At 42.8% G+C, this 13,869-nt stretch overlaps 1 protein-coding gene across 3 annotated transcripts in view; it reads right to left on the reverse strand.

The window, feature by feature from the left end:
* The window catches only part of ano8b (anoctamin 8b), a 37,043-nt gene that overhangs the window by 18,385 nt on the left and 4,789 nt on the right, over positions 1-13,869 (reverse strand). For 2 of the 3 annotated variants that reach the window (XM_085774784.1, XM_085774782.1), the window contains exon 2: positions 229-339. In XM_085774784.1, the coding sequence (XP_085630910.1) occupies positions 229-339 (111 nt within the window). Of the gene's footprint in view, positions 1-228; positions 340-2,688; positions 2,771-13,869 lie in introns of those variants that run through there. The other variant, XM_085774783.1, reaches the window with a different exon arrangement.

Raw genomic sequence — 13,869 nt, forward strand, 5'->3', positions numbered from 1 at the left:
CCTAATATATCTAGTGTAGAAAATCTGCCTAAACCTAACCCAAATATTTGCACACAGACAAAACAATTATCTCATTAATAAATAATCACATTATATTGTTATGATGCTTCACCGCAGGCCTGTAGATGTATTACACAGCTATGGTTGGGGTTCAGGCCTGGGGCTGTCAGTGACCTCCTCACATGAAAACATTTTACAAACATGTGTTGTGTGTGTTGAGCGCTTGACCTGCAAAAGTCATGAGGACATCACAGTTCTCCGTGGGCACGGTTTTCATCCAAGACTTATGAGACATGATGTGTCTCCCAGCCTGCAGCAGCCGCTTTCCAAACAACTTATCTGAAAGACAGAGAGAGAGAGAGGGAGAGAGATGGGGAGAGAGGGAGAGAGTCACCTTTTCAAAGTGGAACAGCATAAAGAGCAATGACATTTCTAACATTTTGCGAAAACCCCCCACCTCCTCCAAAAATCTTACCCCTGCTGCCCCAGCGCACACACACTCACACAAAGTCGTCCTTCTCGACGGGACAGATTTAAATGTCACACCCCCTTCACCTCTCAACACGACACTGACAGACCTAATCGTGCCCTGCCGGGGCCAGAAGCCACACATTGTCTGCACTGCACACACAGACACACACACACACACACACACACACACACACACACACACACACATACACAGACACTTATATCAATCATCTCAACACGTTACTGCAGCCACTCCACTGTGCTGTGAGGGGTGCATACATACAAAGCTTCAATAATAAAAGATCACTCTTCAGGTTTCACAGCACAATAGGTAAAAGTTTCAAGTCTATTGAACATACAGACGTGTGTAGTCAGCGCTCGTGTTGAATTACCTTGTCTCTATTCCTGAAGTCAACAGCAGTTCCCAAAATAGCTCCACTGAAGCCAAACAGTAATGCCACATTATAACACAGTCTGCCCCTTAATGCAGCAGACTGTGGGTAAACAATGCACAGTATATATACATACTGCATGTCCTCTGAGAGTGGACGCTGATACGTCATGGAAAAATTAGATTTTCCAAGACAACTCCCGGATCTTCACACCTCATTTATCTGTCACTGACCCTCTAGAGTCTCATATTCCCACTGATATGTAGTTCAGCGGTGCCAACAGTTTCAGCAGGACTGAGCGACTCTGTAACCAGTGTGAACCCGGACACCGCTCAGCTGTCAGAGGACCGTTTGTTCTGTAGGAGCCGTTTCCTGGGTCCTGAATAACAACGACAGCGGCCCGTCCCACAACAGGCCTGTGATCGCTGAGGCGTGGCGAGAGGAGGTAGAAAGTGGGCCACTACCACACAGATACATTTACTGTAGTATCACAACCTTCATCACATTCATATATTTCTATATTTTTGAGACACCACTGAAAGACTCGGGGGAAAATGACACAAACAACGCTGCTACTGTCGATCCAATTGCTGGTTTTGTTGCTGCTAATATGGTTTACAACCGTGAATGCACACACATCCACACTCATGAAGGTCAGAGCCATGGCAGGCTGTAAATTTAACCACTCCTACAGTAGCATGATGTAATCACCCTGCATCCCTGTTCTGTGCAGCCAATAAACACCTGTCACATAAAGGCATCAGTGTGTCCCTTTTACTTCCTGGAAGCACAGCGGTGACAGAGAGGGACCGAGCGGAGATTCCCAGAAACAAGCCCAGGCCGTCGGTGCTTTTCACAGAATGTAATTGTATTTCCATGTTTACATATGTGTATGCACATTAAAGCATCAGTGTGCAACATACAGATGTAGCATAGTATCTATGCCATTAACTCTATACTTTTATGTAGTGTGATCGAAGAGAGTAATTTCTAGTGATGAACCCACAGAGATTTCTCCTCTAATTCTGTAGTACCCTGCAGCTGTACAGTCTTGTACTGTAGCACACGCTGGGTGTCTGTTTTGGTTTTTGGCCGGCCTGTAAACTCTCTCCATCTTATTGCCAGCCAGCAGTTTTCAGCTGTTTCAGTTTTCATTGTAAATATACAGAATGGAGATGCCTGTCCTGTATGAAATGGCAAAGTCGGCTACCAGCTATTAAACTGAGTGAGGTATTTACCTGATAAGGAGACTGATGTTTTTCTCAGGAGTTGGTTGAGAGACAAAAAGCAGCTAAAAAGGAGAGTGAATGTCGAGTTGGCATCAATCGCATGGCCAGAATGAATGCTGATGTTGCTTTGTGTGGTGACACAAAGCAACTTTACAGTATTATCTGATAGAAGCAGTTAAATGCTGCACAGAAGTCACATTTGTCACCTTTTAGTATGTTCTTTGTTAATTTTGTGTAATTATATAATTTATATTTTTTCCATAATCATATTCGAGCAATATTTTATCTGCAAATATTGCACTTTTTACATCCTCATCTCGCTTGGTTTGTTCCAAGTCTGCACCAAAAATGTTCTGTGTAACAAAACTACAAATAACAGACACAGAGACGACACAGCACGATAAAAGACTTACCCAGGGTACTGTATCTAAGGACTTGTCAAACTCTTCTAAGAATCCAACTATCAACATACAGTACAGTATTTTTGTTGAAGATGATATTTTCTGTCAAGATGACTCAAAACATGTCAGAGCAGCTGAACACAACTTGACTTGGATGTAGCATTACTATTTAAAGGATGTCTCTTCAGTACTTACAAACAGGTTGTGACAACTTTATCTGGTTCCACACCGCTCTTCCCTTCTGAAAAACATTTTCAATCATCACGACGCCGTCAAGCAGGAAACAGAAAAAAGGTATTTGGGATTTTTTTTTTTATCTTGAGTGGTACTTCTAGACACTGAAATGTGACTGGACGCTCTGCTGTGCTTTGGCTGCAGGCAGAGCTGCGACATGACAGCAATTCTAATGAGTCCTGTATTCTTTGCTAAGGGCAACACACACAAACACACACACACATAGACACACACAGTCCTGGACCAGCCAGCAGATTGGGCCCAACACCTCCACAGTACTTTGATTTATAAGCTCTGTGACCGTGTGCTCAGATGGTATGCATGCATGTGTGTGTGTGTGTGTGTTTGTTGTGTCAATGAACATAAATGGCAGTTCACACACTGTCCATCAAGACATCACAGCTCTGTAGGAAAAGGATTAAGTCCACACTTCAAATTTCTTTCCAAGAATTTTGACTTTATTCAAGGAATTACTTCAAAAAAATTTCAGATGTGGTCCTAATCCTCTTCCGTACATCAAAGATAAGGCCAGTGTGGCAGATTGGTGCCTCCATGTCTGCGTAAGAGCGTGTTTTTGCACTGCACAAACGAAACAACCTCTCAGCTTCCATGGAAAATATTGTTGTCATTTTCTGTGAAGTGGTGTGCAGACGCCTGCTGCATCCTGGAGATGACACCGATCAGGGCGGTGACAGTGAGTCAGAGGAGTAAACTCGCAGGCTCGAAAAAAAACAACCCAAAAAATAAATAAAAAGAGATAAAAAAAAGCTGGAAAGCTCTTCATAGCTGAGGGAGAGTGCAGAGTCAGCTGCGGTACCTCACTACAAACGACCTCTTCCGTGTTCCTGTAATCATGTGATCTATTGTTATCACAAAAATATTGATTATAGATGTTCCCACTTAAGCTGTGCGGTGAAAACTCACAATATCAGGGGCGCCTCTTTGCTCATTTTGAGTTATATAGTTACAATCCTCTCTCCATCTCATTTAACAAGGATAATCAATGGGCATTAACAGCTTTCACCTTATTTTACCTCATTAACACTCACCATGAACAGAGTGTCAGATGATTAGTACATGAAGTGTATTGTGGATTACCATCCTCTACAGGTTGATTTTAAGTCGAGGTACAGTTTTATCCATCTGTGTTATATCTTTGCACATACTGTACTATAGCAACTACACAAGAAACGGATCCCCTAAGTTGTTTATGTTGGCAAAAATCTGAATTTTTCGTGTTTGAATGCCCCTTTTGGGCCCGCCGTAACAGAAATCAGGGTGGTGTAGAGCAGGTTGGCCCAGGACTAGGGGTGATACAGATAAAGCCTGTATTACTCACGGCCTTCGCAGCGAGACGCCTGTTCCAGGGCTAAAGCTTATCAGACAGCAGCCAGACCGCCGTAACATGCAGAGTTTCTTTCTCTGATCTGAGTCGCTCTCTGAAGCATATCTGTGGGGTGTTTACTATGTGAGTGTGTGAGTGTGTGTGTGTGTGTGTGACTGTGCAGGTATTTGTCTATGTGCAAGTGTGTGAGTCTGAGATATAAAAAAGTAGGAGATTAATAGGGTGCAAGTCAGTGATGAAACTCAGGCGAAGCACTAAAAATGAAGGTCAAAGACACTTAAGGAAAGACTTGATGATGCACTCACTGTCTTCGCTGGCTGTGCGAGTGTGTTTGATAACTGGCTGCTCTTTATGCTCGGCTGGAGCGGCTTTGGGTCAGCTTTGAAGATTTTTACTCAGTCAGGTAGAGGTTGTTTAAAGTTTTCTGCTGAATCTTTGGGAACTCAAGTTTGTTGAATATATGTTGGAGCCGGTAATGTCAAACAGGTCGGTGACATTGTTGACACTTTCAGCTGAGGTTTATAGCTCTGAATAGTACAAACAGACATCTTGTGCTTCTGATTCAGATTCATGATTTTGTGTCCCTGAGGGGAAATTCATTTTCACAGTTCTGCTCCAGACAAAGACACCAACACACATCCAGCACCAGAAAAAATTTATAATATACAAATGAACAAAACACAAAATGTTTCCCTCTTTGACTGTAGTGCTCAATTCACCTGCCCCAGAGACTACGGTTGAAAATTAGCCAACTTAGCTAAACCGGCATGTTTACAGAAATGTTTATTAATGTGCATTGTCTCTGTATATTTAAACCAATAAACTAAACTAAACTAAAACAAAAACCGGCACATCTACCGCCTGCTGTTTAGAGCTGTAATGGCAAAGGGGACAAAGCTTTTGCAGAAGTGGGTTGTTCTGCGGGACAGTTGACTGAACCTTCGACCAGAGGGGAGGAGGGTAAAGTACGGATGTTAGGGGTGGTGGGGGTCATGGGCTATGTGCAGTGATTTGCGGATGGATGAGGGCAAGCCGTGACTCATGAATTAGCTTAATGGATCCTTTAACATAGGAGTATTGTTTGAGCAATACCTGAAATATCAAAATAAATATAAGTAAATGCTCTCTTTAGCCTGTTTAGTGTCTCTTTATTCCTATTATATAGATGAAAATGCATCAGTCTCCAAAAACTGATAAGACGATGAAGAAAAGACCTCAACTACTGTATAACTGAGTAGCAGGCAGCGTTTTGTGTGACAGAGTCTCAGGACCTACAGACTAATGTGATTCCTGGAGATATGGTGCACAAGTGAAAGTCTGATGCAGTATTGTGTGCAACAGAAGGAAAAAACGTGATGACCCGCAAGATTCAGTGATGAGCACAGTGAGGGCTTTATGGTTTGCAGCACGCATCTTTAAAGTGAAACAAAAAAAGATTTGCGCCCGACACAGACAGAACAGCAAAGGCGGATGAGATTTTTTATCTCTTCAACTTCGGGTTCACTTCAGGTAAAAATAAACAAAAGGACTAAAATACTTTTCCTTTGCTGCCTGTCGTGGAGCAGCTCTAAACACTTGCTCGCACACTAGAGACAAAATGTTTCCCTCTTTGACTTTCTGAGGCCTGCACTGCAGATTTACCAACAGATATAAAGCTGAGGATTTGTCTCTCCAAATGCACCTCTAGCAAAAAAAGATACCTTTGCTACATAAACCAGGTAGTAGTGAGTTTTGGACACCAGAGCAGGGATGGTATCTCTACAGCAGTGAGTCATTTTCACTGATTTATTTTTTACAGTCTTACAGAGCGAGACATAGACAGACACAAACACAGCACCGCCATGAAGTAATAAAGAAGGAGAGACGGACAGAGCTCCCAACAGGCACAGAGGGCGGATCGCAAACAATAGGACAGGCAGAGAACATGTCCATTGTCACATCAACCGAGTGTGTGAATGATATAAATGACCCTATTAGAACGATTACATCAGTAAGTGGGACATGAAGCCTAATCAGGTTCAAACACCCAACAATTTCCTTAATTAGACTCATCTCCATCCTGCACACACACACACATACAAGTGACAAACAGGGCCCTGCTCAAAGCTGTGCCCGACTCCATGCCCAAACACACACACGCACACACACAACATAGAGATTCAGACACAGACATGCAAACAGAAACACAAAACCATCACATCATTGCAAATGTATATACAGTATGTATAGAGGAGGGTGACAGCGGGTCGCACACTGAGTCATCAAATCATGCAGCGGAAACGTCTGAAATAAAACACCAAATCAGACCGTTCCACCTGCGAAGATTATGTGAACCGAGCCGTGGATTCTGCAACAGCAGCCTACGTGTCTCGAGGGGGAAAAAATACAAACCATATAACCCTCCTCTCCTCTTATCTGTCCCTTTCTCTTTATGCCACTTATTTCCTCTCTCCTGCTTTCTCCAACTTCCAAACACTGACTCACTTTATTGCTCGTCGTAATGGCCGCCTCGCTTTTATGCACACTGTCTGCATACATTAAGGCACCAAATCAGGTGCAAACGTCTCCAACTGCACACTGCATCCTTGGCTGGCAGCTGCACAGACAGATGAGTCCTAGATGATATGAAAGCCCAGTCTTCCCACTGCATCACAGCACTCCTCCTGTTTCTCTCTTTTGCTTTTTTTCCCCACCTCAGCCTGCTCCTCTCTTCCACATCGTAGCCCTATAAGTCTCTCCCTCTCTCTCTTTATATCTCTTTTTTCGCCGCTACCATCCCTGCCTCGTTCTCTCTCTCAAAATCCTCTCTTCTAGCCCCCCCCAGGCAGAATCCTTCAGTCTCTCCCTCTCTCCATACTCTCTTTTTTATCTCTTTCTCTCCTCTCTCCTCACACTCAGACTGTCTCAAGAGGTATTTGCCATCTTCGTGTTGCTTCTATGGATGATGTCTTCAAACTAGGCAGAGGCAAAGAAGAGGGGGGAAATAAACCAGAGCCAACGCAGCGCTGATGTCTCAATGGTAAATACTGGCATTGAGAGATCTGAAGGTAAACCAAGGTAAACAATCAGGCTGTACTTTTCTTTTCAAAGGCGAGGTACGAACAGCAAAGGTTCGATGTTAGCCAGCTGTGTTCTGCGTTTTTGAAATCAATGTAATCAGAAGTGGTTTCCAGTTGGCTTCAAAGCTGTACTGTAATCCCAATCAGCTTGTATAATAAGGCCTGCTTCTAATTAACAAACCTCATTCTCCGGCCATTAATAAATCCTGCTGAGACAGCCTCTGCATGACATTGATTCATCCCAATTAATAACAGACATAGGACAGCATCAGTGTTGTCCTCCAAAGGCAATTTAAGTGTATCTCTAAATTAGAGTAGTAAAAGAAAGAAAAGCAAGACTAACAGCAAAGTCAGAGGCGCTAAGGCTATGATGATGTTTAAAAGTTAAAATGTTAAAGAGAATGTGCACGATGCATTCATATAGCACAAGGGAAGAACAGGGAAACCTCTGAAGACTGCAGCTTTAGTGTGTGTTAGTGTATTATTAAAATATGGTTACCCAAAATTGGCGTCTCTTTTTTTTGTGTAACATATTTGCAGTGTTTTGTTGAGCAGTAAACTCAGATACAAAACAAAGTTCAGCTCCTCTAAAATCAGATGAATGATGTTGAATTTTAATATTGTTATTATCCGATATCACAGCTGCCGGGAATACCTCATATCTCAGACTCTGAATTACAAAATGTAGTTGTGACAAATCAGTATGTAAAATTTGACCCAATGATGGCACTGAATGAAAAATTAAGAGAAAATGCTTAACAAAAACCAAACTTATTACAGTTCATCCTTAGTCTGCACCATATTTAGTTTGGTGCAACAACGTAGCTAATAGTTGAGTGATCCACGAGTCTGCAGGAGTCATCCTCTGGAGAACATGAACTTCTTTACTGTACAAAAACATTGTGAGTTTTGTGACACTGCATCAAAGAGGTTTCGACATACTTCAAATCAGATGAAAGTGGTGGACTGACAGACCTGGCATCTGCAGAGCCGCGCTGTTAGTGCTGCATGGCTAAAAAACATTACTCGAGATGTGTTTTTAAGATATGTGATGCAATTGAGATTAGGAGTGTGTTTTCTTCCACAAGAAAGAGATAGGAGATGTCTGTTCTGTCTTTGTGACAAATGGGATGGAGATGTCAATGCTGGTGGATGTCAGGACTCTGGTTTTCTCATTAACAGGCTCAGGGAGGATAATAGAGACTCGTCCTTGGCTTCAAAATAACAAAGATTACATGTGACACCGGAGCCGCCCGTGGCCCCGAGCCAAGGGAGGGACAAGGCAAGAAACGATGTAGGAAGAAAAAAGCCACAGTGTTCCCACTTCCCACAGCAGAATAGTTCAAGTACGACTTTTCCCCATACGTTCTTCTTTCTCTCTTTTACATCACTTTTTTTTGTCTCCCTGCTTTCCCCAAACTTAAGTCGCTAAATCTGACTCTTTCATTTCCCACTCGCTTTCTTTCTGCCAACTGGGCTAATCGGTGGTTCATTCTGGGTTAGCTGGTTAATTTGGGTGAGAGGAAGGGATTCAGCTGTCATATCGAGCTGGGGTTAAAGGAGGAAAACGATGCCGTGTGCTATTCTGTCAGGTAATAATTATGAACGGAAGCCAGTGATGAATCCTCTCATGCCCGGTCGATGCAGTCTACTCCTTCAGACAACCACAGACTGGTTATCTAACTGGCTGAATTGAGCATTGTCAAGGCTCGGGAGAGGGGGGGGATTACGAATTATGAATAAGCGAGTGGTGATGATGAATATAGTGGAGTGAATAGCTGCCTTTGTGGAGCGAACAGACCTCCTTGTTGAGCAGTGGGCAACTGCCAGAGCGGAGAAAGGATTTTCTGATAAACATGCAGAACAAAGGGACACGGATTACACACAGCAACAATGTGAACACACACAAGTGGTCATTTCTGTGTTGTCTGGGGAGAACTTAAGGTCACTGGCTGCAACTCCACACCGTTTGTTTGTTTGACAGCTTTGATGCTACTTTGGGGATTAAAAAAAAGAAAATCGATAGAAATAGCAACAAGGGCCACTTTTGGGAAACACTTTTATTCACTTTCGCTGACTTACACTTACTGAGAACTTTGTTACCTTTGGTGAGAGCCATGGAGGTATGTATTGGCAGGTATCTGGAAATACGATACGTATCACGATACAGGGGCAACGGTGCAATATATTACGATTGCAATACTACAAGCAAGACGATTTATTGTAATTTTTTTCCATTTTGACGGTGCTAAGTTAGGTAATTCTTGAGCATGAACTGTTTAACATTTAAATGCAACACAAAAATGAACCACCGCGGTGAATACTTGCAGGTTAATAAAAAATCATTACAGTGCTTCTGAATATCGATACAGTATTATGAAACGAAATATCGCGATATTTCAGTGTATCAATTTCTTGCACCCCTAATATCTACTCATTCACCTTGAGGCAAAAAAAGCAAATAAATGTTCCCCAAAATGTATCACTACTTCTTGAAACTCTTCTCTAAAACAGGTACAGGGGAGGGCCCCATTGTACTATAGTGCAAATTTAATCACTATGGCACAAGTGTTTTTCTTACAAAGAGCACACACGCAGGGTCACATGGAGGACCAACCAACTCAGGCGTTCAGAGAAAACAGACTCATACATTTTTAAGCAGCTTTAACAGAGAGCATTAGCATCAAATGCAGCCCTGTTACTGTACATCTGACTGACTGTGCCAGGCTCAAACCTCGCTGTCATTTCAGACAGACTCAGCCCTTAGTCTCAGGCAAGTTCTGCTCCCACTATTCTGTGGAGGTTAATTGAATTATGGCAGGAAACGTAGGAACGAGGCTGCTTTCATCAAAATTGAGAGGATCCAGCGCCAGTGTCTCTGGAGGTCATTGATAATAATATTCCTCATAATATGGCACTCTAGTGTGGTGAGACATCCCAATAAACATCAGGTGAACTGGGTTTTTTTTTCCTCTTGCATACAAAATTAAACTGCACTATGCAAATTGTGGAAGAGAGGATAATGGAGGGGTGCATTTATCAGTGGGTCAGTCTGATGGAGCTGGACTAACAGATCTGTGCAGTGGTATGATATTCTATTCCTGGACAGGATAGATGGGAGCGAGGCTCCAAGTCAGATCAATGCCCAGAGGAACCAGTGATCATTGTGCATTACGACAACGTTCCTCCCTGCTCAATGACAAGCAGAGGAAGACATTTATTTATTAATTAGTCCGCTTCGATTTCTCGTTGCCTTTCAAAAAAAGAAACTTGAGGAAGATCAATGCAGCATTTCATCTTGATTTGTTGAGCTTCAGGGCTTGTACAGGGGAAATGTCAGTAACACACAACATGTAGCAAACTGCACAAGGTTTTTCATCAAAGCATGTAACATAGCTGTTTTGTTTATGGCTGATTAATCTGTAACTAGTGCAGGGTTGGGCAAATCCAACCCAACTGGAGCAGCTGAATCCACAGTTTTTCAAAGCCACTGCCTCTTTAAGTCAGAGAAGCCTCATCAGGTTTTAAAAAAAAAGAGGCAAATTAATTACTTTTCTCCGTGTGAATGGAGACAGTCACCCTCAAAGACCTTCACGCAAACAACAGGCTGTTGACTCCTATGCTTCAATAAACACAGATCAGGAGGAAAGTGGAAAAACTGGAGATCTTTCGCTCACAAAATGCAAATATGGATGTTATGGCGGCGGTGGCAATGCAGTTTATTTTCCTTGACAGCAAATTTTCCTCAGGCATCATCAGAAACACTGCACAGCTTCCTCATAGCACTTTGCCAAGGGAAATGAGCAGGAGCAAAAACATTGAATAACACAGAAGAACAGCAGTGCCATGATTTTCTGACCAATTTGAAAACAGGCATGTTGCTGTACATTTCTTTTCCACGTGATGGTGTGGACTGTGCAGGAAACACAGCAGGTTAAAGGCAAGAGAAAATATATGAGAGGGATCCACAATAAAAGGCCTGTAGTTTTTTCATCAGTCAACATTGGCGATGCGCAAATATACGAGCTGGAACAAAATGTTCCTGCTCAGCTGTGGACAGACTTTCACCACATTCAAAAAGTGTTATCAAAAGACAGGACCTGACGGGGCTTTTCAGACAAGGAACAAAGGATGACAACCAAAACTACACAAGATAGGAGAAGAGGGAGAACTGAAGCTATACCTCGCTGCTAATGACACACTCCAGGCTCTTCATCCCAGCAGCCAGGGGTCAGGGTTAGGGCCCCAGTGGGTCAGCTGTCTGCCAGTACACTCCCAGACTTTGTTTAAACCCACAGAACTTTGTTTTAAATTCCAGTGAGGATCCCACAGTTTTCGAGGATACCAAATTCGTCAGGCTGCATGGATTAGCAGGAAATTTGTATGAAATGATGCACAAGACAGTAAAAAATATCTCCCTTTGGCAGAGTTGAGTTTGAGGTTTGCACAGTTCACTCAGTGTGTAAACATGACACAGAAATAAAAGAGGGAAAACTGGATTTTAAAAAGTGCTACTCTACAGCGAAGGAACGTCACCTCTTTCACTGATCACAGTGAGGTCAGGATCGTTTGAATATGAACAACATCTTAATTCTGACATTGAAGTTATTTTGAATAATATACAAATTGGAGGGATACTTTATACCGGCTTTAAAGAGGAACTAAGCAGGATTATTCCCCTGGCTATGCTACATTTTTACCTCAACTAAAAAGAGTAATTGTAATAGTTAACTACATGACTTGTGACTTGTTACGAGTGAGAACGGAGGCTCTGCCTTCCACCTGGCGTCTCATGGCTGAAAACCAACCTTGCAACATCAGTGTAGTACTTGGCACCGCGACACAAATGCGCTCTGTAACCGGCAATCTTTTGTTTATGACAGATAAGACTACACAAATATACACGTTGTAACATTGTATATGTTACAGTATATAACATTATCCATCGCTCCATGTATTGATTTTTTGCCAGTTTTGTTAAAAATAAATGCACATGGCCAGGCGGAGGGTTAGCAAAACAGAGGAAAAGCGACCAGTCTTGCAGTTCCACTTTAAGCAGTCATAAGTGGTGATAAAGCTCTCCAAGCTCTTCGTAGCACATGTTCAGTTTCACTACCTGTGTGTATTCTGTCTCTAAATGAGCTCTCTTCCTGTCCTCCACTCTCACCAAACTAAATAAAAGCACGGAGCCAAGTACATAAATGAGAAAAGCGATATAAGCATGAAGTCATCAGAGTTCGCTGCAGTGTTTTTGAGTGTGTGTGTTACTGCCAACAAATAGATCATGCTGCTTTCTATTTAACTTTGCCATTTAGCCGGCTATGGAGGGTAATGAGGAGAAGATGAGGAGGACTGATTGCACACCTCCACCTACCAAACTAATCTAAACAGTAAGGCTCCACAAAACAAGTCACAGGGGAGTTATAAGGAGGAAAACAAGGATGATAGTGAGGACAAAGACCTACTGTGGACAGATGGAGGTTTAAAACCCCCTTGCTTATCATTGACTGGCTCTGTGCTAACACTGACATGGATGATAACTCAAGTTATTAGCTGCAGGAGAAGAGAGCTTCTCTCCCCCATGTGTTGTACGTTACACTTTCATAGCCCTTTAGTCTTCTCCGGAGGCCGCAGAGTGGCTAATGTGGAGCAATTCCCCACGACTGAGGCTAAAAACAGCATTCTTCGCCATGGTCATTGTATTTCTCCGGGCTTCGCTTAGCAACTGCCCAAAAAAAAAGGAGAAAAAAAAGAAAAAAGGAAACCAAATCCAGGCCTAGTCAGTACAGTCAAAGAGTATTAAGGACAGAGTGACCGGATGCACTTCAATCCTACTTTTTTCCCCTCAGGAATGCAATATCGGTTACACACTGGAGGAGGGTGGTTATTGACTTTGCTTTGATCACAGAGAAAGGAGCCTCAACTCAGCGATAAGGTCTCTGCGACATGTCACTGCTTCCACACAAGGCGGGAGACAGGCAACACCAGGAGCTCTCCCTCTCTCTCTCTCTCTCTGTGCTTGAGATGCATTAAGCTCTGGAGTGTGCATTATCATTTTTTGCTTACAGTTTGATAATCTTCATGGCTATAAATGGAAAAGTGTAAACTTCCAGAGGGCTTGAATGGGGATTTGGAAGATGGTTGGCTGGAGGCAAAGAGGCATTATGGGTGATATGATTAAGCCATTAAAAACTTGAGAATCTAGGACAAGTGAATCACCACTTGCGAGGCAGATGGTTTATCGCAACTCGGGGAGTGTTTGGAACTTTGAAAAACATCCCTCGTCCGACGGTTGTGGACATAGACATTCACAGCTGCACAGTTACAGGAGCGGTGCCATCCCCTGAATGTGCGTGACAGTATTGCATGTGGAACCACAAAGCCAAAAAAAAAAAACAGGCAACAAAAAAAAAGGGGCTCAGCTGTTGGACAGGGGGTTTGTGGCGGCCACACGGATCCGTCGCAAAACGGAACAAAATTGTGCTGCTCTCAGTTTGTTTTTGAAATTATCTTAAGTGAGACACATTTCCTTGAAACTACTGAATAAACACAAGATAGCAGCTCTTGGGATCCAACCTCACAACTCGCTGATCATTTTTATGCAGGGTAACATCAGGCCAGAGATTCCTCAGGCACTGAAAACTCTTCGGCCGACCCTGACTTAATGTTGTAAACACAGAATTTTGGCATTGATGGAAAAAAAAAAACAGTATTTACGTCTGGTACTCAACGTATTCT

This window comes from Trachurus japonicus, chromosome 4 (genome assembly GCF_045865225.1).
Source record: "Trachurus japonicus isolate A0001 chromosome 4, Traja_1.0".
Classification (NCBI taxonomy): domain Eukaryota; kingdom Metazoa; phylum Chordata; class Actinopteri; order Carangiformes; family Carangidae; genus Trachurus; species Trachurus japonicus.